At 40.1% G+C, this 27,617-nt stretch overlaps 2 protein-coding genes and 1 long non-coding RNA gene across 3 annotated transcripts in view; 1 reads left to right on the top strand and 2 right to left on the bottom strand.

The window, feature by feature from the left end:
* si:ch211-196f2.6 (immunoglobulin domain-containing protein) overlaps nucleotides 1-812 on the bottom strand; it is a 9,163-nt gene extending 8,351 nt beyond the window's left edge. Inside the window, exon 1 of the mRNA XM_042071062.1 lies at nucleotides 548-812. Within this exon, the coding sequence (XP_041926996.1) occupies nucleotides 548-617 (70 nt within the window). The 5' untranslated portion in view covers nucleotides 618-812. The remainder of the gene's footprint in view (nucleotides 1-547) is intronic.
* LOC121690476 overlaps nucleotides 1-10,167 on the top strand; it is a 25,120-nt gene extending 14,953 nt beyond the window's left edge. Inside the window, exons 3-4 of the long non-coding RNA XR_006025079.1 lie at nucleotides 3,128-3,133; nucleotides 10,094-10,167. This is a non-coding gene — a long non-coding RNA (uncharacterized LOC121690476). The remainder of the gene's footprint in view (nucleotides 1-3,127; nucleotides 3,134-10,093) is intronic.
* nat16 (N-acetyltransferase 16) lies at nucleotides 7,114-27,617 on the bottom strand. The gene is made up of 4 exons (XM_042071056.1): nucleotides 27,516-27,617; nucleotides 20,800-21,015; nucleotides 15,055-15,279; nucleotides 7,114-14,857 (listed from the first exon to the last, which is right to left on the bottom strand). The coding sequence occupies exons 2-4, from the start codon at nucleotides 21,013-21,015 to the stop codon at nucleotides 14,285-14,287; spliced, it is 1,014 nt and encodes a 337-aa protein (XP_041926990.1). The 5' UTR covers nucleotides 27,516-27,617; the 3' UTR covers nucleotides 7,114-14,284.

The following is a 27,617-nucleotide window of genomic DNA, read 5'->3' as shown; positions in this document are numbered from 1 at the left end:
ACATTTCTCAATGTGCTCAAGGAGTGTTGAACTGTTTACATCAAAACTATTAAGTGAAATACTAAAATAACGTAATGGCATTCAACTTTACAAACCAAGATAAAATCATTTTTTAGTCCCTAAAGGTTGTCGTCAAAGGGTTAGGCAGCACATTGATAAAAAATTGTGTAGCTTGCAATTTTGCACCTCGGAATGATGAACAGTTCTACTGCAAAACATGTTCTATAGCTATCAAGATCCCTCTTATTTAATGTATTGATTATGAATGGTTAAGGACCATAATTTACAACAGTGATATCCAAAAATGACCTAGTTATGTCCATTTGTAATGCAATGTTATAAATATCAGATCTTTATGCAAGCAGGCCATTCTACTGATAATGTTGTCATCATTAATCATTAAATCATTAATTATTGCAAAAGCAATACAATAGCAAACATGTCAAACCCTTCTCCATGTTGTTCTATGACAAGAGCAATACTGTCTACATTCTTAGGTTTGAGCTGGCTTGTGCTGTCTAAGGACTGGATCAGTGGCATATCATACCTGTGTGTGGGAAGACGAGACACATCAGGGCACAGAAGAACGAGTGTCTGGGTGTCAATCTATAAGCCATTTTGATGTGTTTGTCTTCTCTCTGCTTCTCCTCTACTGCTCTGGTTTACTGTCCACCTTTTCTTCTTTTATAGACTTGTTGGATTCCGGTGGCCTACTCCATTAATAGAGCTTTCTGTTGCTTTGCCTTAGTTTCAGTTCTTACGACTTGTTCTACTCTGATCGCTGTCTCCGCGGAAAGGAAGTGAACCATACAGACAGATGTTGCTTTGCCTTAGTTTCAGTTCTTACGACTTGTTCTACTCTGATTGCTGTCTCCGCGGAAAGGAAGTGAACCATACAGACAGATGTTGCTTTGCCTTAGTTTCAGTTCTTACGACTTGTTCTACTCTGATCGCTGTCTCCGCTGAAAGGAAGTGAACCATACAGACAGATGTAGGCTACAGTAGACTACTTTTTTCCATTCCACCTCTCTTTCTCTTTACGTGTTACCACAAACAGACACACACATAAACACACATACACACACTCTCTCTCACACACACACTCTCTCTCTCTCCCTCTGTCTCTCTCTCTCCCTCTCTTTCTCTTGCTTGCTTATGGGTTATACTAGTCTATTTTAAAAACTAAAAAAAAATTCTTTAAGCATTTACATAAAGAAAACAACTCACTGAATCAAAAGCAAAAGCTATCACTTTTAAAACAGGATGAAGCTTAGCATTTGTACAGCAGAGGGCAGTACTGAGACATTTTGAATCTCAAGATGTGTCAGAGCAGGTTGAATAAACATTGGATATTTATAGATAGGTTCACTGCTTCAGAGAAGCTCGTGGTTGTCAGGATTGTCCCACATTGCTTGATCTCTAACTGACAGGGCAACACCTGCAGATGTCCGGCAACCAAACCCCAGAGTCATTTAAAAAGGGCTTGTGCACATGTGCATAACTATGAGGTCGTACTGTCCTCGTTTGCCTTCTAAATGTAGGTTGCTTTAGCTCTTGTGTTTGTTGCATACCCGAATCCGGTTACATAAAATTCAAACTTCACAGGAAAAGAGTAATATTAGGTCTCAGCCCAGTTTGAAATCTTTCCCCTTTAATTCTTCTGGAAAGCCTTTTTAGAATCGTTATAAACTGCTGCAGTTAGACCAGCGGTTTCCACAAGGCCTGCCAGTGTGGTTGTAAGTATAGATCAGTAAATAGCTTCCACAAGTTGACAGCAACCAACAGCAAATCACTATATGGAACCATTCACAACGGAACTCCTGTGCCTGATGTCTTTCGTATGCCCTGTGACTCTGACATACCACACATCCCTGTCTAGGGTTCCAGGGCAGAATACCAAGGACATTTGAAAAACCTTCTCACTTCTGCTCTGGCTAATGACATGGGCTTATACCTACTGCCTTGTCATAAGCCTTTCACCCCTTGCCCTCCCTCTCCCTTTACAACCCCCCCCCCCGGGTTTGTCCTTCCTGCCCCCCCTGCTTCTGTGCCTCTGTGCATGTCCTTTCAGTTGATGATCCAACTCATCCTCCCCCCTTCAAATCCTTAAAGATGAATGCACACATTCTCTCTCTCTCTGTCACACACACACACATATATATACTGACTCATTGTGGATATATTTTTTCTTTGTTTTTCTTTTCTGTTGTCAAATGCTGTATCTTCACACACACACACACACACATATATATATATATATATATATATATATATATATATATATATATATATATATATATACCTTTGAGGATGAGTACTCTTAATGATGCCCCTTGTGTTCATGACTAAACTCATCCTTCCCCTTCAATTCATGTTCTTTAAAGAGGAACAGAAAAGTACTGACTCACTGAACATGTCAGCCTGTGTATATATATATGTGCACGTGCCTGCCCACACGCACACACACGCATACACACACACGCACTGCATATTTATTTTCTTCTGCTCTCATCATCTTAAATCTCCCTTGCATTATCATGTACAGTGGCATTATTTGATGAATGTTCCAGCCATAAAGGCTGAAAACGGGGGACAGAGAGAAAGTGGAATAGGTTCAATATTCTTTGTGTTCTGCATTTCTCATAGTAGGTCACTTTGACATTAAAAACATACTCCTACCTCATGACCCTGTATGATATCCGTCCCAACCATTGATAATGTAAGGCACCAGGGTTGATATCACTTCTTGTCGTTTGTTTTGCGTCAAATGCCATTGGCGTCATTGATTAGGGTAGCCTTTGTGTCTCCTGACTCTGCCACTGTTTCTGTATGGTTATCTATCCTTTGTTGTTGTGTATTTAAACCCTGGATAATTATTTGTCAAGTCAGAGACGCATATTCTGGACTGCATTGTGCTTTGTGTGTGCCTCTCTCCTGTATACAGCCAAATTAAACTCTGCATCTTGATTGTACTTCTCTGTGACTGGATCTCGTGTCTCATGGTATGCCATATTTTTACCAACATGTTTTTGTAAGACTATTGTGAGACTTTTGACTATTGTATTGTAAGACTACACAATATTTTTGTCAAATTCTCATAAACCTCTTGTCTGTTTCCATCTGGTAGAATACAGTAAATGATAACGTTGAATTGCGACAAAGTATTGCAAGAACACCTCCACATAATTGCGGTGTTGAAATTGACACAAAATGTGTTGTCCCTGAGCACACACAGAAATGTCATTTTAACACATCTTTTTTTAGAGTGTAGCCCTTCAAATAGCACCCATATCAAACACACAAAGTGAGGATCCTTGTGCACTAGGAGATTCATTAAATTGTAATCGTATTTGTGACATGGTGATGCAGCAAATGTGTTCGCGTTCGTGACCTCTTAAAAGATTTTTACATGCTGATGCACTTGCGCTATGTATGCCGTGGCACACAACATGAATCACAATCTGTGGTGACGCAATCTTGGAGACTTGGTCTATGTGTGTGTGTGTGTGTGCTTGTGTGCATGTGCAAGCGCATGTGCATGCAAGACCTATGTTCATTCTCTGAAGTGGGAAAAAAACCCGCAAAGGTTGAGTTATGTAACACACACCCCCCCCCCCCCCCACCATCATTTCACTGCTCTTTCTGTCCGATGCATTGGCATGTGCTTGGCATGAAAGCCTTGGGCTAGTACAGAGCCAGCTGGCGATTCTATGCCAGCTTTAGCCGTGCGCCCTCTTCCCTAAATCCATCCCACGCCCCTCCCCCTGCGGTCCCGACCTCCCAATTACTGCTCTACCCATCACTTGTTCACCCATCCCCCCCTGCTCTCAAGTCAGAGGGGAGGAGGTTGGGAAAATTCCACTAGGACATTGTCTAGTCCATTGGCATTACACAACCTTGAATAGTGAATGGCATCAGTTGATTATGTGCAAGGCAGATGCACTAGGTACGGTAAGGAGAACAGACTCCTGTTTCATTGAAAGAAAATTCAGTTGGGGGGTGCTATCACACTCCTGAAGGGACATAAAATATGCTGTGAAAAAGCTGAGCGAAGGTTGAGCACAAGTTTAGTTCCATCTCAAGGATTTTACAGGTACAACAAAATACCAACAACAGTGAAATACAAGAGGCAGTAACTTGACTCGGCGTTGTAAAAGGATTCTAGGAGTGACTTGTAATAGTAGCCCTGAATGGTGCGACCGTGACTGGCATCATGTGTCTACTTTACTTTGAACCGAGAAGTCACCCTAACCTTTCTTCTTTCCAAAACAGACTTTAGGCAAAGCCCATACAAAAGATCAGCCATTGAAATGGAGCAGACATAGCAGTGTTGTGCAGCTGTGGGGTCATTTCTGAAGTCTCTCATATTCTAAATGAATTCTAGTTAACCCAGCCATTCATTCCCAGCATAAGGCCTCAGCTGTGTCTCTAAATGTGTCCAGTGTCTGAGAACAATGTCTAGTCACTCTCTTTTAGGAAGCAATTAGTATATTCAGTCTTAATGAGTGTGATTGCTTGCCAGGATATTAACAACTGTTGCCCCTTAACCCCAATCAAAACACATAGAAGACTCGTATTTACTGAGAATAGCTCCAAAGCTTTACCCATCCCACTCCGGGAGGTCATCTCCTCACATTGACTTCTTAAATTCCAATTTTGTTTTAGCAAAAGCAACAGGAGGGTGCCATTTATGTCATATGACTATCTATCTGACACCTGATCTGCTTGTCAACTGTGAATGAATCCCTAAATAAAGCTCCCTCACCCACCTGCCATACTTCATGCCCCTTTACCTCCTACCTAACGAAAATCTTCTCCAGTGCTATCCGTGAGATTAAAAGTACTTCCTGTAATTGGCAGCTGTCGGATGGGTCTTTCCGGCACCAAATTCCCATCACCGTATCAGCTTCTGCCAGTGCAGCGTACACTACACAATACAGGCCTGATGCTAGCCATCAAAGCTATTTGGTTTCCTGTGCAGCCCACATTTAAACCATGTACTGCTGTGACAACAGGCTTTTAGTATCTCTGTTCAGTGGATTAGAAGGGATCCATTAAAAGCCCTTACGTGGGACTGGCATCCAAGTGGAATGCCGTGCTGCTGTTTGCAGGAAATCTATTTAGAATGCATTGACCATGTAGTGCAGCAAGCACATTTACCTTGTTTTGCCATGTGATCTCTTCAACCACCATACCCTTCCTCACATTTACCTTGTTTTGCCTTGTGATCTCTTCAACCACCATACCCTTCCTCACATTGAGGTTTGGACTGAATTGCACACAGCATTTGCAGCATCATGGAGCTGCTTTTGTTGTATTTGGTGTAAGGCATGTAGAACTTAGAAAGAGATAGCCTAGCTAGCTAGCGCTTTGAGTACTCAGAGGAGTGGAAAAGTGCTATAAAAATGCAGTATGTTTACCATTCACCATATTATGGACAAACCACCGCAGATAAGAAAAAAAGATTCATATGCACACCTAGGAAATAAAACAGAAGACTCACTATCATGGCCAAAGGAATTATAACCCCCAAAATAAAAAACAACCTCCTTTGTTCTTCGAGATAGTTTCTTGTCTTTTGGGGGGGATGGAATGGGGTTGATCTCATTTATTATTGGGTGGCGCAGCACAATACACAATTTGGTTACACACACAAAGTTTTTGTATTACTACGAAACTAGCTTGTTAGTTTGTTATGTTTTTTTCCACCATTTTAAGAACCTCTATTCAGTTATTTATACATGGAAGGATCTAGTTAGCTATACACATTTAAAACTATCAGGAAAACTCTTTATCTGCCACAAGGGTTTTAGCAAACACTTCCAAGCCATTCTTTTATCACAACATACAAAATGAATACAGAAACCATGCTTTTGATGCCTCAGAGCACAACCAGTGAAGGCAGATGAATAGTGAAAAATATATTTCCAGTTACAAACCTCCCTCTTCACTAAAGATCTGGGTTGTAAGAGGTGGATGTATCATGTTTTTTTTTTTTTTTTTGATGGAAAAGTGATTTAGTGCCAATATATATCAACAATAAACAGCCAATTATCCAGCTAACAACTATCTGTTTATACAGAATTTTCAGAGAAAACAGTGGCAGACTGTCAAGATCCAATTCAGATATTCTTAAAATGTTTACTTTTTTAACATAAATTATAGCACACTAAATAGTGTAAAATATAGCTGATAGCTGGATACTTTCAACTACAGTATACGGATAACTTGTGCATTATGTTTTTATGTTTGACCGCTAAAAATCAATGTATAGCCAGAGGCATAAGATGTCCTAATATATCTCTCTGTTTAATGTTGATCAATCTTGAGGCCTCCATCAATAACAATATGTGTCCATATGTCAGTTTCAATGGTGGCTGCAAGGACAGCTGCTTTTCAGCTGTTGCTTTATGTCTTATGTCAGTATTACAAATATAGGGTCTCATTTACTAACCCTGCTACGAGCATTTCATACATTGATTTCAAAAAGTTGGAATGTAACATTTTGACTCTAAAAAGATTGTGGATAAGTCTCATGACAGAATCATAATGCCTTGCCAAATGTTAGTGAATGAGACCATCAAACAGAGGTGTTCCCTCAAGAAAAGGAGGGAAAAATACTCCCAAAAAATGTCAAAATCATCATAGAAATTGAGAAGTGAAAATCTAAAAACTATCAAAACAAATTTGTAGGTTTATGTAAGTTTTTGAATTAATAGATTTGATTCTGATTTATATGTATCCAATTGTTTTTTGTATTTTACAAAAAAAAAAAAATCATGTATAATTGTACTTAAAATTTGTCTCGCAGTTTGCAATGGCTTACATAAGTATTTCTTTCCAAATGAGGAGAATGTTATTAATATCAAGCCTCAATGATATCTAATAATATCTAATATCGACACATCTGCATTTGTTACCTTTGACTATAACAATCATCCACCCTACAACCCAACTGGCTCTAACAATTTGTTCTTATAGCGCCATAGAGTTTTGACCTTTCCGATTTGCTCTGCTGTAATATGAGTATGCGTGTCTGTGTGTGCACATGTGTTTCTCTTTGTGTGTGTGTGTGTGTGTGTGTGTGTGTGTGTGTGTGTGTGTGTGTGTGTGTGTGTGTGTGGGGGGGGGGGGGGGGGGGGGGGGGGGGGGTCAGACTGAAAGCAACTATGTATGATTGCCTCTGAGTCTGTGTTAACCATACAATGAGGTTGTGCATTATATATTCTGTATACATATTAAACATATGTGGAAGTTGCATTCACAGTAAATGCATTTAACATACATAAGTGCTAAGTTTCAAGACATTTTTCATAGTTCCAAAAACATAAAATGCTGTCATGTTTTGTTGCATTTTGAGTTTTTCTTAGGAAAGCATAGCAACCTTAAATAAATGTTCCCTTTCTACGCATGGAAAGCTCTCTTCCACTTGCATAAAGCCAGTTCCTGGTTTAAAGTAATAGTCTAACATCCCAAGCATGCACCTGTTTGTATCAACTAAAGCGAAAATAAGGACATTTTTGAAAATAGCAGAAAATGAAATGAAAAGAGAATAATAAAGAAACAATTCACACAGTAAGAAGCCTAAATTGTCAAAGTCCACTCTGCTGAAGCGCTAAAATTAACTTATGCATATTTTCATGCTGTCCTGTTAGACTGTTTACTAGTTCAAAAATATCTCTTTGTTCACACACATTAGCAAAATTGAAGTTTTTTGATCTGTGCTAACACTACTAAAACTAATCTTTACACATACTAAACTAATTTCCACACATATAAATCAGTGTCTGCTTAATATGTTGGTGCTTTTTTACAATGTCTATTTTTGAACACATTTATAGATAAATGTATGGAGGTTTAAAGTCAGCCTATAAAGACAAAGGTATGTTAAGATTTTTACAATTGCATCACTATAACAATATGACTATGCAAGCAATACAAACAATGAAGAAAGAAATTATCACTAAATCTACTTTTTAAACAGCCATGGTTCTAAGGTCCTACAGCTTTTAGACAAAATGTGTTTCATGAATGCAATGTGGCTAGGTTTACATCAGGTCTCATGTTGAATGTATGATTATTTTATTTCTGTGTTTATTTGTAAGTAAATACTTAACTTAAGTAAGTAAATACTTATCCTTTCATTTGGAATATTTTTCCTCTAAGATCCTCTAAAATGTACCTGTCCCCAGTATTTGCTGAGGAAGACACACACACACACACACACACACACACACGCACGCACGCACACACGCACACAAACACCCACACCCAAACACAAACACACACACACAGATGGAACTGCCTGCATGAGCCTATTTAAGTACTAATTACAGTTCATTTTGCTTGATGTAAACCTAACCACATGTGTGATTTTTACCCCTTCAAATCCCTCGAACCCACAAAGCATATTGCATCAAAGTGAAGAAAAGAACACATCTCATACAACATTCATGGATTGAAAGTTTTTTTAAAATTTGTGTATTTAAAATAGTTTTTTTATGTTTCACAACCATTTCTGTAAAATTAATAAATAAAAAACAACATTTTACTCAGTCTTCAAATCACCACTTGAGAATAAGCGGCCAGATGGGGTTATAAAAATATCTAAAAATAAATGAAACAATGTTTTGAAATAACCAAAATGCCTTTGAATGGCATTGTAACTGTATTCATCCCCTTGATTGGCATTTGGCTGTGAGTTCTACTCAAAGTCCGAACACATTTTTGACATATTACTGTTTTAACTTGACAATTTTACTACTTAATGCATTCATCTACAAAAACCGAGACATAAAACCAGCTATGTCTCATATTCTGTGTTCATACTTGAGTGGTAGGAGAAGGACTAGAACTTGACAGCTGAAGCCCTATCAAGGGAATGGGCACCATGAAAAACATTAACCTTTCTCAAACACACCAGGCCTTGCCTCTGAGGGGCTTACCATGTGCTGATCCAGGTTATTTTTTTCCATAAAACCCATGTCTGGGACAGTCAATAGATAACGCTCATTCAGACCTTGGTCATTATGTTGGACCCTTGAGAATGGATTTTTTACACCCTAAAATTTATAGTAATGACCATGTCTATGAATAAGCTTAATGGCTTCTCTACAGGAGTTAACACCACCTGTTTCAGTCAGTTTAAAGAAAAAAAAAACTGGTTTCAGGCACATTTTATCAAACCATTCAATTCTTAACAAAAACCCATTTTTATAGTAATAAAAAAGGGCTTTTTGTTAAAAAAATGACAATAGGCTTGAAAGCATCTGAGACTTTGGTATGACTTGAGAGGATTGACCCCATAACATACCTGTGTTAAAGTTGATGCTATCTAGATAACAAATTTCACTCTTTTTACTTCTTCATGATTTCATCTAGAGAGTTGAAATTGTGTAATAGAGTACTCAGTGAACGAGTATCTCTACAATCACCTGAGTTTTCTTCTGACTGTATGGTATATAGAAGAACCACGGTATAATGACCACTGTCCTTTGCAACATTTTGAGGATGATGCATTTCTCATGGGACCATCTGTGCTTTGGGTAACACAACTGGAGAATTGTATTTTCAAAACTGCCCTCACAATGGAAGTCTCTGAGAGAGCACATTGGGAGACAATTTTGGAATAGGGCAAAGTGAGGTATCAAGTTAAACATATTCGCAGTCCAATAAGGCCATATCCTGTTTTGAAAAGGTGGGTCTGCCCCATGTATAATGTTTGTAACATAATTGTCTTACTAACTACCAGTTGTGTTTTGGTCCATGTCACAGAAACCTAGCATGTAAAGATTTCCAGCATTAACAAAAAGAGTTAATGAGACAAACATAACAATAACTCATTTAGGCCATTCTTCAAACAAACAGAGATATGCTGAAGAGGAAGCATTGTAAAATTGCAGCATTGCAATGCAGCATTTGTATACTGATTTAGGTTCAGGGTCATCATTCATCTTTTTGATAATGTAAACTAAAGTTATCAAATTAGTGCTTTTCGTCAGCATTCCGCTAACAGCATATGTCTTTGACATCACTATTTTAGTCAGAACACACATTGACAATAAACTTCAAAGAAATTAAAATTATAGATAAGACCTATCTTCAGTTAGTCATCTCGTAACAAAAAGGCATGGGTCAGATTGCATGGAACAGCTATGTGAATACCTCTCAAATGTGCAATTCCCTCCTATGTCACTTGTGTGACATTTACAATACCATACAACCATTTTAACTCAATAAAATAAAACAGAACAATGGTCCCTTTTCCCCTCTTGCTCCCCTACTTGCCTAGTTTCCGTTTCCTCTATATTGGTAAAGTGTGCATTAGATCATCATGCCAGAGGAGACCTTTTAGTCAAACAGGTGACTGACTGGGAAACCTGAGTCTGGGGGAGACAATAGGTCCTGAATAAAATAGATCCTGTATAGTTAAGCTGCAACATCTGAAACTGAAACTAACCCTTGGCATATGAGGTGAACACCAGTGTGGTGTGTGTGTGTGTGTGTGTGTGTGTGTGTGTGTGTGTGTGTGTGTGTGTGTGTGTGTGCGCGCGTGCGTGCGTGCAATATGTCCTTGCTGACTCTCTCTGGAAGCCAACTGAAGTGTCTCAGTGGTGGTGCTAAAGACACTTCTCCCAATAAAAGAGCCTGAACTGCCCAATTAATTTAGTATGACCTCAATCATTTACAGTAACTCCAAACTGTGCTCTCATTAGCAAAGTGGGAACATGATCAGAAGGCTGTTCTCTCCAGTTACCAGCAGCTCAAAAAATACCCCCCCCCCTCCTTCCCCATGGCCCTTCCCTCTCTAGGAGCTCTCTAAAGAAAGCAGTGACATAAATGACAGATGCCTCCTGCATGTAGAGCGACACAGCAAGACTATTAATATCCTCTCAACACATCCTCTCAATCAGTCAGATTTAGCTGCAGCTGTAGCACACATCTGCTGATCTGGCCACCAATAAGTAGGAGAACCCCCACGGAATGAGAGAGGCTATTCAGAGCTATTGCTATTTGTTTAGCAAGTCAGCTGATGACAGGAGGCATGCAAACAATGTGAACATTATACAATATACAAAAGAAAAGAAAAAGTGAATGTATATAAGCAGGGAAATGTAGCTAACTAATACGACAAAACTACCTAGACAAGATGTTTTAAAACAATTCTAAAGGATTCAACCAAAACATGGTTTACACCACTAAATTTGTTACAAGGGCATCATCAGTGCCTTCAGGACATGCACACACACTTATTTCAACAATCTTACCGCAATACTTCCCTCTCCATCAAGCAAATATTCGTTACTCTCTTTGTTGTAGCTACATTACCAGGGACACCATGGCATATTGCAAATATATCAGGCTAAAGCTGTTAATGTTAGCTGCAGTTTACAATACATCATAGACCCTAATTGTATTAATATTATTATGACATGGCTTACAGACATAACTCTATTTAGATGACTCTAACCAAACACTGATTGAGATTAAAAAAAAAAACTTTTCCATGCATGTATCTGGTTGCTGACCAGAAAACTAGTTCCAACTGCGGCTGACCAGATAATCCATGATGGGAAATTGGCAGAGAAGACATTGTCCAACTGGAATTTCATGCAATGCAATACAACTGTAATGGTTTGCCTCTTTTCCAAACCCACAAACAACACACATTCTGAAAAGGTGCTGGGGATTACCTAATATTCAATATTCAGTCATTCCCACATCTCCAGAGCAGTGTTTGGTTCTGACTACAGGGTAACAGTAAGACGACATACCACTTGAAAAACAAAGGGGGGGGGGGGGGGGGGGAGGGGTCAGAAACAAACCAGTCCTACTGTACAGATCCGTAGGCTTTGGGAGTATGGCTCTATGGACTGGGGACCTTTAAAAGCACAAGAATCCATTCACAGATTTGGACAGAAACGTAGACCATCTCTGACAGAACACAAATTTTTATAAATTTGAAGTCAAACATGACCTTCCACTGCACACAATTTGTGTACAATTGGAGGACGGCAATCCATTATGGCCACTGTGCAGTGCAACACCCATCTTTCCACCTTTACTAATAGATCAATGGTGCCATTTTAAACCAGATAATACAGACAGCAGTATAGGTCCCCAACAAGTCATTACACAGTTGAATTTCAAATGACCTGATAGCACAATACATTTGTGAAAAGCAAAATGGCCTGAATGGATGCCGGGAACAGTGATCCTTATGTAGAGTAATGATGATCTATTTTATTTTTGGACCAATTTAGAAGATTCATGACTTTAGAGGTGTGTTTTTTAGGAATTCAGAAGCATAGGTTCTATGGCAAGGGTTGGAGAAGGTAAAGGGTAAGGCAGAATGGGGTTGTGGGTCTGTCAAAAAAGAGGAAGAGAAGAATAGAAGAGGGTATCTTTAGGGATATAAGGGTATAGAGGAAGAGGGTATCTTTAGGGATATAAGGATGGATGATGGCCAGGAGGTGCCTTCTCGGTGGGTTGCTTCATTTTCTTCATCTAGTGCAATCCATTTGCTCTCGAAAAAAAAAGAAGAAAATCCAGCCACAGACTGTGGCATCTTCGTTTTTTGGGATTCTATGACTGAGTGAGTCTATCCAGTAGTGTCAGGGCTAGAGGGCACTTTGTAATTTGATGACACTCCTCTCAAGAAGATTTAATGTTCATCTGGGATTTCCTTTTTCAAGGATCTTCAAGGCTTGACATAAACCAGGGATTAAATTTGTGTGTGTGTTATCGTTTGTTCCGTCATTATATCCTTCTTGTTTGCTGTTTAAGCTCGTTTTCCATTTCAGGCATATTCAAAATCCCCCTTGGTTCCCCACGTGATTTGGTCATGTTCAAGTTTAAGTAGGTGGGAATGAATGGACATTTTTCTAAAGACAGTTCAGCCTCTCAACTAGAGCTATGGTGAGTTTGAGTTCTTGTCAAATGAAAAAGACAATTCTTCACTGTTCCTTCTGCCTTAGTGATGTACTCTTCACAGAGTAAAAAAAAAAGAACAGCCAGTTTTCCAGTCATTTGTGTGTTGTTGAGACACTGGTGTTGCTCTGGTCATTGCAACTGAAAATGCTATACTATTCTTGAGAAAGTGTGTGGCTCTAATTTTGAAATGGGAATAAACTGACCAGTTCAAAGGGAAAGCTTGCATACTTGAGTGGTCTATTTATATGTCGAGTTGCTTGGACACTAAATGTACATCATCAGTGTGTTTTGTTTGTTTGTTATTTGGATTTCTCATTTGCAGCAAGTCTAAAAGAATTGTATGATAATAATGGATTTTGTGTAAGAAAATGTAGAACATAATATCTGTAGGTCTAAATGATATTGAAACACACTTGGGATTCATTCAAATGCTTGCTAGCAATCTTTGAGCGGACACTAATACTAAACATCATACAGCTTCATGAGTGCATACCTACAATAAATATATTATCTCTTATTTATATATCTTGCATTAAAACTCAAATAATTACAAATAACATAGTTGTGATACTGCTGAGTATCCATGTACGTATATGCAAATTGGATTTTAAGGTAAAAGAATTCCCAATTTCAATTTGCATATTCAACATTAGTACATTGGTTAATTAATTATGAGCACCCGCAGTATAGTCCCCCTGTGGCGATAACATCATTCAAATGGGAATTTGTAGAAGCAGCACAGATTTCAGGAATTTGGTCAAACTTTTTCCCCAATAAATATTAGGCTTAAATCTTTGTGTTTTCCATAAAGGGACAATTTTCACATGGATTCAGCTGTTCTTTATTAAAAGTTTGCTGTCTTTATCTTGACTATATTTTCCCTCTTTTAAAGGTAGCAGCTGCGATGCCAATAGATCTTAGAGTGGTTGCTCTCTGCTAACCAACTCAAAATTTTTAGTACTGAGCACAGAATTCCGTGATGATTTTCATAAAGTGCTGTAAGAGTTGTGCAGATTTGTTTGCAACTCAGTATATGTATTTAAACATATACCATATCACTACATATATTTATAGGTATGTACACAATGGGTTAGGTAAATTAAGTACCCTACATTAGCTTTCCCAAGAGCTTTGTTGCATTACAAGCTAGATTGACAAGAACACTATTAAGTTCCCAAACAATGTTCAAGTATCTCATGGCCGCGTTCTTGTTATATATTGCTGTTGTGGCTGTTGTTTTTAAAAGGTTTCACTTCAGTTTGGCCTCAGGTAAGGGAGTCATCAATGTTAGCAGGGGTTCTTTAAGGTTCACAGGGATAAGGGGTATCTATTGGTGTTGATACTGGTATGCTTATATAATATCAGACTCAACCACACACTGCTCTGTGTACTCCTTCACCAGCTCAACGGCAAGTGTGTCACGACAAAAATCACACACTGGCTTCCACAGTGGTGGATCCAGGAACACCTGGCACATGACGTGGCCTTTCAGGGTGCTTGTGTGTCGCCTCAGGTGGCTCAGGAATTGCTGCAGAACCAGTGACAGATCCTTCCCAAACATGTCAATGTTAAGGTAATACCATTCGTCAGCCGTCAGTCCGGGCACCCGGAAGGGGAAGGTGCAGAGGCTGGCAACAGAGGGACTGTTGGCATCATCCACCATCCAATCGATGTCTTTCTTCAGCAGGATGGCCATGTTGCTTGGCAATGGCTTGAAAGGCTGCCAATCCTGGACAATGGTTGCATTGGGAAGGACGTTACGCATCAGACTTGAGCTCAGGAAGAGCTGGCATACCTCAGATGGGTCCAGACGAACTGACGCATGGGGAGGGGTGAGGCCATCTGCTGGGCTGCCCACGCTGGGGCCCATTTCAGCCAAGCGCAACTTGAGGTCTTCAGCTCGAAAGCGAACCAGAAGGATTCCCTTTTGGAGTTGGGGGAAAGTTTGAACAATATAATAATGTTAGTAGTGGACGTATAAATTAAAATTCAAACATATCCTCTGAACAGTAATTAGTGTCATCACTGAGGAATAAAAGAAACAAACAAATATCAATGAAAACTGCAATCAGGCCGAGTTGTCGGACAGGGTGTGAGCATTTATTCAGTCATCGTCCATACCTGTTTGGTGATTAAACGGTACTTCTGGAATTCTTTTGGGCCAAGCTGGTCATCACGGGTCAGACGGCTGACTTTAACATCAGGGTACTTGGACTTAACCATCTGGGAGCAGAATCGAAGCAGCACACCTGCCACACCCTTCCCTCTCTCCTGAGGGGCCACACGTAGGCCTTCCACTAGCATCGTATCCCCATCATCAATAACAAACACTGACTCCAGAGCAATCTGGCGAAAAACGAGAGATGTCAAAGTAGTACACCACTATTTATGGCAGGCTGCTGTAGCTCTGGAAAAAATAAGAGACCACTAAACATTTTTCTGATGCCATCCCACAGTTGCTGAGTGACATTCACATGAGTTGACGGTCATATTCAAATTGCAGGTCTCTTAATTTTTAATATGACCGTCAACTCATTCGAATGTCACTCAGCAACTGTAGGATGACATCAGAAAAATGTGTAGTGGTCTCTTAATTTTTTCCAGAGCTGTATTTTGTTCTAATACATAGGGGTGAAGAGCATCTAACCACAAATAATTTCACCACTGATATGAAGCTTTTTGGGAGAATTTACTTCATGGATGTTCTCCTTGAGCATGTGTTTTCTGTGCAGTAGCAGTCAACCTTAATATTCTACAAGTCTGTCATTTCCTTTTGTTACATATACTTTTTAATATGTAATATATAATGTTTTCAGCAGTTAGCTATGAGCACATGTTTTCCTGTGAAGGAGAGCCCTCACAGATCCCAGGTACAGCATGAGGTATGTGTTGCAACTGTCACCAGCCAATTGTGCATGGCTGCTGTTTCCTGTTGTAGTATTATTCAGTAGGTTTGGTTGCCAGCTGCTGTGGGAAGTCCCCAACCAATAGCACAAGGGATTAAACCTACCCTCTTTTCCTGTGTATTGCTTTAAATTAAATAATATAATATAATAATATAAAATATAATATAATATAATAATATAAAATATAATATAATATAATAATATGGGACAGGGATCAAACCCAGGTCTCAGGATTGACAAGCTAGTTTCCTGTGATACCAAATAAGGATGCAGACTTAAGCGCTGAGATGGTGCATGGTGCAGTTATAAAAAATAAGTTTATACCAAAAAATAAAAGTAGAATCCAAAATAAACATTCAAGGCCTCCGGGCCTCCTGGCCTCTTTGTACACGGGATTGTTTGTGGCTCCCGTGAGGCTGCAGGCTTGCCTCATATGGGAGAACTGCGGAGCCCTATCGAGAGGAAGACAGGAGAAGACCAAAGGCTCAAGTAACATGGTCAAACACAGAAGCTTGGCAGTTTCAAAATGTGAGGGTAATTTAGGTAATGGGATTACTGTATTCCACTTATCGAATTTGTGCGCAGTGGCGCTCTTGCACAAGTCAAGGTGAAGAGTGTAGCTGAACTACAGGTCCATTAGGTAAAGAGATTTCTTCTTGATGAATCCCTGCCTGCTTGTGCAGATTAAAGGTGGCTAGAATCACCTTTGGCTGGTGAGTAGCCATTGAGAGTTGTGACAGAAAGAGTCTATGTAGTCTGTAGTCTATGGGCAAGGTTAAAGTCCATAAAATTCTCCACTGCACCAGAATCTATCAAAGCCTGGAAAGTGCATCGCTGCTCTCCCAACCTCAGTGACAGGAAGAAGGAGGATCAGGAGAAGTTGCCCCCATCACAGCCCTCCATTGGCATAACTGGGCTGGCCTTCTCCCATTAGCTCAGGACAAGAATAACGTAAATGGTCTTTCTTACCACAGTAAATATTTCCTTTATGGTGCAGTTCCACTTGGATTGAGGTAAGTTGGTCACTCCAACTTGTACATTTATATTTATTTATTTAGCGTACAGTTTTATCCAAAGTGACTTACAAAATAAGGAATACAATTCAAGCTACACTGCACTCCACCTTAGGTAACAATTAATAATACCAAAATAAATACTACTAACAGAGGATGAGAATGCAGGAGGTTAAGTACTAGTCAAAGTGTAGTCGAAGGAGATAGTGGTAGAAGAAGGAGTGAAGTGCATAGTAAGTGCATGGTAAGTGCATGTTAAGTGCATGTCAGGTGCATGTCAGGTGTATTGGGTTGTTGGATGTGTTTAAAGAGGAGGCGCTCTCAGAAGGAGGTGGGTCTTCAATACCTTCTTGAAGAAAGAAAGGGAATGCCGATAGCCAAATTGCAGGGCACTGCAAGCTATGCTAAGTGCGCATTTCTCTCTGTTACAAGTTTGTTTACTATCAAAATAACTTGGAGGAGGTGAGTCTTCAATACCTTCTTGAAGAAAGAAAGGGATGCACTTTTGGTTCCACCAATGGGGACCAACAAGTGAGAATAGTCTGAAATGCTGTATGTGTGGGGTGGCAGTGCCAGATGACGTTCTTTGGAGGAAAGCAGTGGCCGAGAGGTCACATAAGCGTTGATGAAAACATTTAAGTCAGTTGGAGCAGATCCAGGAATCACTTTCTAGGCAAGCATTAATGAGTTGAATTTGATGTAGGTGGCTAAGGGTAGCATTGTTGATGTTGTGATGTATAGTTTGTTCGGCTGGGAAGTCTGCTGCATGTTGGGTTTCTTGTTGTGCCCTTAGCAGGGAGAGACAGAGAGGGACATGTAGTAAGACTACTACATGTTGGAGGCTTGGTAGCACCCTTACCCAGGAGGACCGAGAACTGAGTACTAATAGTTGCCATTTTGTCAGTGAAGCAAAGAATGAAGTCGCTCATAAAGGCCCAGTAACCTCAGAGTTGTGGGATTTAAACACCCGGTTGAGGAGAAGTAACAGGCAGTAAGCCTTGTTCCAGCTCAAAAGTAAAAAAAAAAACTACAATGAGTCAGGAAAGCCATGATATGTTTGGAGAGCTGGAAACCGTTGCTCAACACTTGAAGACTGGTGAGAAGTGGAAGTGAGGCAGTTGAGTGCAAAGCAGCATGTGGAAGTAGATGGAGCAAGAGTTGAAGAAGGTTGGGGCGCCACGCTCTGTGCAGCTTGCAGCAGCTGCTGGAGCACTTGCTCATATCTGGTAACTACTCCATGTAACATAATGAGGGCCTGTCCATGTTTCACAACAGCCATGACACAAGCAAAATGTGCAATAGAGCTAGGAATTACAGAGGAGGTCCCTGCTGAGTAACAAATGGCTCGGCCACCGAAAAAGGATGTAGACTGAAGCACAGAGACGGTTAAATACAGCTACTGTAAAGATGGTTATGTTGCTGATCGGATCAGAAACAACCACAGCCACTAAGAGGATTGACTAAAGAATTTGTTGGTATTTGTTGGCATTTATTGGTGCCCGCATCAAGGTGCTTACATTTTTTTTTAGGTTATGTTACTGATCGGATCATTAAAGGTATCCAATGCAGTTTTGGATTCTAGGGCTCCCCCTGGAGTCGTGGAGTATTATTATTTTACCTTGCCATTGTAAATACTTCTTACGGCTAGGTGCGCAATTCTTTCTGTTACAAGTTCGTTTACCATCAAAATAACTTTGAAGCTGTTATATTGAAGTAAAAAGCTTGCAAAAAGACACATTTAATGACCATAACAACAGAGAGGATTGACTGAAGAATTTGTTGGTATTGTTGGTATTTGTTGATTAATTCTGGAACAAGGGTTTGTCTGGTTATGTTGCTGATCAAATTATACACATTTGTTGTTAGAGAACCCATCATGGATGTGGAGACGGGTGTCTCTGAAATGCCAGTTACTACTAGCCTAGAAATCTAGATGCACCCTAGTGGCAGCAAATGTAATTTGCAGCCAGGGTAGTCTAGCAACTCTCCATTGGCTTGCGAGCTGGAAAAATTAAACTTCGATCAGGCCAATCACATCGTGTATAGAGTTGGTGGGTGGACTTAACATAATGATGGCACAGTTGCAACGGTTCCGCGTGAATTCCCTGCTACTTGAAAACAAAGAAGATGGACGCTGCTGCTGGCAAGCAGCACAACATGAGTTAAGCTTTTAAGTTGGCAAAGGTTTGATCAACACGAGTTAAGCTTTTAAGTTGGCAAAAGTTTGATCAACTAGCCAACTAGCTCCGCTGGTGGAAAAACGCATAGGACTCATGAGTTGTAGCGCTATCCTATTGCGTGCAGAGGGAATTTGAAAGACAACCTTTTATCCGGCCCCTCGGATTGAGCACTGCGAATGGTGAGTTCCCAGACCCTACATCTTGATGTGAGTCTGGCTCGTTACTACTGGTGAACCTTCCAGAGGTGTTGCGAGCCTAATTCAACAAAATACAGACAAAGGAAAATGCCTGCTTGATAAGACCAATGGAATGCTCACGAAGGCTGCTCTGTTGGTGATGCTGTTCTTTGTGCACGAAGGTTGCTTGGTTTGCCTTGGTTGGGCATTCAGGCTACCAGCAGCATGTGGTACCATAAAGGAGGGCCATTTTGTATCCTGGGTACAACATGCAGCGTGTTTTCAACTGCTGGCAGCCAACTGTGCATTGTCGTTTTACCCTGTCATGTTGTGTAATGTTAAATAGGCTTGGTTGTTGATTGGCCACAATGGGAAATATCCTACCTACAGCACAAGGTATTTAACACCTCTCCTGGGCATATCTGTGTAATACATTTTGGGCTTAAGAGGGCTGGATAGGCCGAACTATCAAAAGCTACCAGAGTCTAACCTTCTTCAAAACCTGTTTGGTGCAGCAGCAACTAGGCAGGGTGAGAGGGTGTGGACTGGGGCCTAGCCTGCTTCTTCCATCTCTGGCCAGCTGGGGAATCTAGAGGATTAGTGGCATTGAAGACTGGGATAGCCTCCACCATACACACTCTCCTAGGCTGGTGGCAGACTAGCTAGGATGGGACTGAGAGTCTGAAGACCCTTGGCAGCCAGACAGATGGGCTTCTTTTTGGACTTTTTCTTTTTCCCCTTTTGGCAAAGACTCGTTTTAAATGTCTATTTATAAGTAAAAACACTTTTAAAGCAGAACCTCTGACTCCTGGCACCATTGAAGGATAAAATGTTCTCCCTAGTGGTGGATGGTGAAAGAGGTGGTGGCACTAGCGCTCCCTACCTGTGAGAATTTGTTACATGAAGAAGTCTGTTGTCACAAGATGTTCTGGAAGTTGGCATGCTGGCATACTTTGACATACATTGCAAGATCTTTTGGATTTTGATTTCCCTAAAGCCTGCATCAACGGGACATGAGTATTACTTAAGAAGCCATACTTAGAAGTTTTTAAACCTACAGGGCATTAGTATGGCTAAAGACAGCATATGGAAAGCCAACAGAAATGTGCCTAAGTATAGCTGCAGAGCCAGGCAGGATTGACATTTGGTCATGGTTGTTTTGGGGAAGTCTCTCAATAATGCTAGCTTGTATCTTGACGTGTTTTCTGTGGTTTTCTCTGATATTGTCAGATTTTTCCACCTTTTGTGAATAAGGAGAACACAATTGAACTAAGTTGAAAGCCCTGCCTGCACCTTTGCTATTGGAGGGGATTTTCCACAGCATAGCCTTCTATAGGTAAGGGATAATGAGCAACATAGCATTCAGGAAGCAAAAAGTTATGCACATTCAAAGTGGTTGTGACTCAGCTAAGTAGAATCTAAGTCCATTATTTTATGCTACCTTAATGTTATGTTGCCCATTATATCTTTAAGTGATACAGCCATTACACATTCACAAATTCAGTGTTTAGAGTCATTTATGAATATTTCCCAAGGATTTCAAAATTATTTTGAGGATTTAAGCATTTCACCATGACAATAGATGTCTTACCACTTTGCCCTGCTTGCGTGCCAGAATGACAGTGCGGTTGGTGTCAGCGAGCCAGGATTGGTAGCGGGTGGGCAGGTAGTCCAACCCACCATAGATATCCTGACTCATAGCCATGATATCATCAAAGTCATCCTCTGTTGCCACGGTGAACTGGAGTTCCGTCTGAGGTGGTGCCTCAGGGAGCTGGGTGCGTGGAAGGCTGTTCTCGATCTTCATCTTTACATAGAAAAAGAAATAAAGAGACATACATTTACATTTATTCATTTAGCAGACGCTTTTATCCAAAGCGTCTTTCAGCAAGAGAATAACATTCAAGCTAGACAAAGATGAGACAAACACAAATATGTCATCAAGATACTCAGTAAATTAGCAATACCAGCGATGGGAAATGGTAGCTGCTTATTTACAAGCTTCTGGCAGATTGGCACAGGCTGACGGGACTTGCAGGAGTATACTCCCCACCCCACCCCACCCCCAGCTCTGGTGCCAGCCCCTAATCCCTACAGAACGTTGGAGCAGGCTGAGGTGGGCTTGAGGGGGGTAATTTTCTGTTGCCACCCCCTAATCCCTATAGAAAATCCCCCCCCCCCCTCCACCTCATCTCAGCCCGCTCAACACAGGCTTCCCTTTGGAAAACAAACACATTTTTCTTGGTGGGAAAAGAATGAGTGAGTTGGGGCGAGGGTATTGGGTTGGATCTGGAAAGGTGGCGAATCACTGATGGGAGCAGGCACGCATGCCATAATCTGTCCTATGTGAAACACCACCAGCCTTACCAGAGAAAACATTGTCTGCTCTCTCAGCATGAAATACAGCACGTTCCCTAGTAGTTTTCCATCACTGGGTCCCCTCAGACATTTCAGCATGACAACACTCCTTTTTTTTTGCTTGTGAAATATCTTATGTAATAACAATGGAAAATAATAAAAATAATATTCACATGCACATAACCATATACCCAGCAGACACATACTGCAATAAACTATTTTTTTAATTTTCATGTGGAATAGCTTCCTTTATGCATGTGAGGTGTTAAGGTTTTGTCCTGTTTTGTATTTTTTGAGAATGGTAATACAATTGTTAAGGTTTTCTGTTCATCTGCAACGGGGTAGCTTTTATTAAATGAGAAACGTACTAAGAAAAACACATGTGCAGGCCTGGGAAGAAAACAAAGTTTGACAGTCAGCTTGACTGTCACCTTCTCAAAATAGAACACTTCCACTTTTGATCTATATTGACTCCAAAAATAGATTTAAGCCCATAGCTGAGTTTTCATTCAAACTAGGACACTGAAGGTGATGCTGATGTAGACAGCCTCTTCATTACTCTGATGTTATTCCATTAGTGCAGACTTCCAAACAAGTCTGAATCATGATCTTTCCATTGAGAGGGATCGATGGCTGTCTGTTTCCTATGCTAATTGATGCTGTTGTCTTTCCAGCTCTCTGTGACTTCTGGCTGGCCAATGTGACCCACTGTAACTTCTATTACTTTTAAACATGAACACCAGGTTTATAAAGTTCTCAAAATATAGTAGTTATCCATTTCTTATAGCAAACACTGCCTGTTGAACAGCAATGTTCAAGCATCAAGTATAATGATTTAGTTATGTTTCAGAGCAGAATATTTTAAGATATTTGAAATGTCATGCTAAACAGAAACATGCTGAAAGGGATTACAAATATAGAAAGACGTTTTCCATAATTGAATATTAACGTAAGATGTCAAATCTGTGACATGTAGAATTTAACTAAGCTGGAATGACACAGTATAAAGGCTGTGGGCCTTCACTGTGCTAAACAAAGAATAAAGCTTCATGACTGAAAAGACAGAAGGACTAAATAAAAATGTGAGGTCATTAACTGTAACTTATGTAAGTATGTTTCTACTATCAGGGTAAGCTGAATTACATCCCGGAAGATGGAAATTTAAAAAGCAGATTTACAATACCATCACGTCATTTGAGAAACAGCTCACATGTGAAGTCATTCAGTGAGTCATTTCCCCCAAGTACTTTGAAACTACTGGTATGGTAGTACTATTGAACTGGAGTGCTTGCTGTGCACATGTGACTTTCAGAATAGCAGGTGCAAAGCTGTAATAAGAACTTAATCAGAACATGTTATATATATATATATATATATATATATATGCTGCTTAGATGGCATAAATGCACAAAGGTGTCCAAAACACTATGGAATAGGACTCATTTGGCCCCATGAATGATTCTTGCTGTAGTGTGCTTCAATGCAAAAACTCATACAGGCCAATAGGCATGTTAGTACACAGAAAAGAACACATCAACACCATGCACGGGGTGCAAGCGATAGAATTCCAAACACAGGATATTCCCTCTCTGTCAAAGCAGGGATTATGGAGACTTTGATCCGTTTTATATAATTCAGGAGACTTTATGGCAGATGTGTAATGGATGGAGTGGATATTCGCAGGACTGTTTAGAAGTCCAAAACTGTTTTAGAAATGTCATGTGCATAAGAGCAATGGGGCAAACCTAGCTACTATCACTTCTTTGATGCATTTTGTTTAATACAACCTTAAAACCACTCTGCTTTCTTAATCCTAATGAAAACACCATTAACAGGATGAAATGCAGCATGATAACACTGCTAATATTACATTTTATTGTTGTTTTGAAATCTCACAGATTGCCAGGATGCTGAGTGCCTACATAAACATGACCTAATGCAAATGGTAAACTTCAGTCATGTCAGCAGATGGGATGACTCATGCTTAAATTTCAGTTTTCATTTTATTTTTTGTTTTGAAAAGAATGGGGGCGGTGCTCCAGCACTGCTATTCAGACATGTTTCACTGTTTCCGTTATGGTTTTGAAATTTCACAAAAGGACCTAACATGATCCTGATTTAAAATGACTTTGAATATGACTTTTGAGTTTGTGATATATGTATTATCTACCGGTAGTAACTGAGGTTAAGAGAATTTGGAAATGCAGATCTAGCCTGGCAATGCCTGTTCACAGCTCAAATTTTGCTAGGGTTAGTCTGGGACTGATGTTTGCAAAATGAAACAAAAAAAATCAGTATTTGATTGAAATTTTGTTACAACAATGGCAACAGTGTTAGACACAGACGAATTGAGACAAACAGTAATAGCAATGTTAGGAAACACTGAAACAGTGTTAGACTCAAACGAATTGAGAAATTTCCACCTGGGCACTGGGGGCAATACAAATTTGTTAAATTATTCCAAAACCAAAGACGTTGTCTTTTTTAAGAATGTTTCTTGGGCTTTATGTACATGACAGTTGAGAATGAGGAGTGGGACAGGAATATGGGGTGGGATTAGACTGGGAAATGACTGAGAGTCAGAATCGCACCTGCCTGGACACAAAGACCTTGTTGCCTGGCTGTTGATGTGGTTAGGGGATAGATGCTTGCACCATTTGTGCTGATGTGGGAAATACAGAAATAGTCAATGCCAGTTGGTTAAATGCTAGTCCAATGGTTTAATTAAACTGATGCATACATCCAGGATGCAATGAATGGAAACAGTCAAAATGGAGCAAGGCCAGACCCTATTCACAAAGTGAATTCTGTACACTTATCAGGTAAATAAAACGGAATCCAGAAGGGATGACAAAAATCCATCAGTAAAGCCTCCAGTGACTGTTTTTGTAATGTCTGAAAATAGGAAATATCTCTTGATAGTATTTCATTTAATTTATTTATTTATCCTTTATTTTACCAGGAGAGTCCCATTGAGATCATAATCTGTTTTTCAAAGGACCCCTGGGAGAGCAAACATGTACATGTAACATAACAAAATAAAAAAAATACAAATATAAGACAAAAGGGGAGAAGGTTATCGGAAACAGATGCAGTGATCTGACTTGATTAGGTCGAATAACTGTTGACTTGATTAGGTCGAGTAACTGTAACTGTGGAAAAAAATAGAGAGCTTGGATTCTTTTTATAGGAGGCACCAGGGGGCAGAGTAGCTGAAAGCCATCTTTCCAAAATCTGTAGCTGTGCACGGTATAGGAGCAGGGTGCTATTGGAATTGTACTTATTGTGGTTCCAGATTAGCAGGCTATAGAAAGATAGCAGGGTAGTTTACCAGTGATAGATTTGTAGATTAAAACAATCTTATTTCTTTACCTTGAAAGGAACAGCTAATTTGCCAGAAAGCATGATAGACATGATGAGTATGGCAGTCAAGGACATGTGATTGGCTGCAGGCCCTTACTGATGCTCCGCCTGAATGCATCCTTTAGAGTAGAGGAAGACTGAATTCAATTTTAGAAGAAGGCTTCATACAATTTTAATGCTGCCCCAAAGATAAGATATTTATTTACACTGTATTTACATACAGTGATGACATCTCAAAGCTTATTCTTGCACTCCCAAGCACACTTGGCTTATTCATTCTCTGATGCAGTTTTCACATTGGTCCATAACCTTGTCCTCTGCAGTGGTCATTGCTCAGGTTATTGAAATCAACACCAGGCTATATTCACCTTCATGATGCTTTATATCTGCATCCTGTTATTTATGTCCTGTACATTAGCCTGGTCACGGTTTTGCATTGTTGTGATATCTCTGTCACATTTAGGAAAGCTCATAATATCAATTGCCACAATCTGCTGAAAATTGTGTATTGCAAATCGCATATTCAGGTCCCAAAGATTCGACAAGACATGCTTTCACTACATATGATAGGAGATGCTGGTGATGCGGGTTGTTTAGTAAATCCATTGCACTTATTTTTTTAATGTGTGTGGATTTGCTTTGCATGCATGATTGCTGAGTCCACAGTGTTTCACCCCATGACTTTACATTAGGCTACTCAAATAACACAATATAAATGCAGCTGTCCCACAATCATTAATTATACTGTCTTTGATCTTTCATTCACAGACAGATAGACCCACACAATACTAAACAGAGGTTAACGTTTGAAGGGGGTTAGGGAGCATGGATTTGCGTGATAAAATATGAGCATATGAGAAGAAATTAAAGGGGAACATTGCTCATTAGAGAATACCAACGGTCAACTTAACTGTCAGCTCCGAATGTCGTGCTTTTCTTTAATCAGAATGCATGGGTGACATCGTGACGACATTGCACAGTGGCTACAGACATTTATCTATTCGCTGGCACGTGCGTCAGTATGTACGCATGCGCACGCACACATAATTCAGTAGTTTGTAGATGTGTGTGGTGTATGGTTTGAATGCACACAGTACACGTGAGTGTTACGGTCCAACAACTTCAAACATTATTCTTGTAGATGGTTGTCACACGAGCCGCAACCAATCCAATCAGGGAATCCACAGTAGACGAGTCTGTTTCGATAGCACAACGGGGTTTTCGTGACCTCTCTGAATCACGGGGGCCTTGTTTTCTAAAGCTTAGGTAGATTGTTTTTTTATGGTTTACGGTCCCATTTCAAGTCACGTGACAAAGCATTTTTAGATGGAGAACGTGACTATATCGTATGATCTTTGAGAGAGGCTTTAGCTTATTAACCAAGAACCAGCCACAATCAGCCCCATCCCGATCAATCACCCACAACCTAAAATCCAAAGACTGAAGCGATGCAAAATAAATGCCATTTAGCTCATCTCAAAGTCGTATAGAGGGCAATGCTCTCCATCTTTTGCGTCACCATGCGGAATGTCCTTCTTCTGAAGGATACCCTACTTTTTAAGCAATGTACGTCAGCTTAAGCGCACACACTACCATACCGCAAAAGCGCCAGGAGCGTGCGCAGACAGTAGCCTATCATGTCTTCGGATGTGCAGCTGGCCATAGCAACTTAAACAATGAGTGCTGCCTTCGTTTTCCAGGCACTTGCTTTTATTGCTTTTCAATTTGACCACTGTTATATTACATCTTTCTGAGATTGAGCCTATATAAATAAATAGAAAACAACTGCACAAAATAAATGTGTTGTCAACGTCGTTGTGGTCTGTAGCCTATGGGAACCTGGAGATGACAGCAACTGACTCCGGAAAAGATCCGGACCGGTCCCCCCTCTCACCCACCCTCCCCCATTGCGCATTATCCTTGTGCTAGAAATAACGTTCTCGACATTCTCAGACCTATAGTTTCTAAAAAAGCATTTAACACAAAGTTCATTCATAAGTCTGACTCGTGGTAGTAGCGTCACGTCAATTAGGTACGAACCCTTAGTTGTGGAACAACATAGACTTTCTCTTTATGACAGGGCATCGTTTGCAAAATGATAAATCGTGGTGAGGACTTATTTCAATTTGGTGGAATACTATAATGCGAAGATAGGCTATAAACCAAGGCTAATTTAAGACATAGACGCGTGTTTCTGATTCCGCGAATTTAAACAGGCTATTGACAATGTGAAATATGACTTAAATCGCTTGTGTGTCCATTCATTTATGTAGAGGCACCAAATCTTGACAAAATGGCCGTATAAGATGGGTGGGGGTGGGGGTTGAGAATATCAAATAAATGTTTATCTAGCCTCACTCACGTAATGACAATAAAAAAATCCGTCACTTACAGTAGCACAACGTTATACGAGAATATTAACATTTCACATTAAAATGTTAGAACGACACAATCACATCGTTTTAGGCTACTCTATTGTTTGCCACCGCAAGGCATTGCTGAATTTGCTGCATATCCAAAACATAAGAATACATTCTATGTATACTGCACCATAGTGACTTTGTGTAAGAAAACTCTGGCACGTACCTTTCAGGACAGATGTCTCTTGTGCTGGGATTTTTGGACAGGTGCCTCACACAAATACAAATGTCTAGGATGACTCTCAGCTATTGCAGGTACCGGTTTGGA

The sequence above is a fragment of the Alosa sapidissima genome, chromosome 18 (genome assembly GCF_018492685.1).
Source record: "Alosa sapidissima isolate fAloSap1 chromosome 18, fAloSap1.pri, whole genome shotgun sequence".
In the NCBI taxonomy this organism is placed as follows: domain Eukaryota; kingdom Metazoa; phylum Chordata; class Actinopteri; order Clupeiformes; family Clupeidae; genus Alosa; species Alosa sapidissima.
This window is presented reverse-complemented; position numbering and strand designations above follow the sequence as displayed.

Excerpts from the sequence above, each read along its gene's own strand:
- nat16 (XM_042071056.1), bottom strand. The coding sequence starts at position 21,015 with ATGAAGATCGAGAACAGCCTTCCACGCACCCAGCTCCCTGAGGCACCA. Across the intron at positions 15,280-20,799 it reads CACGCAAGCAGGGCAAAGTG|ATTGCTCTGGAGTCAGTGTT; the intron begins GTAAGACATCTA and ends GTTTTTCGCCAG. Across the intron at positions 14,858-15,054 it reads ACCGTTTAATCACCAAACAG|GGAATCCTTCTGGTTCGCTT; the intron begins GTATGGACGATG and ends CAACTCCAAAAG.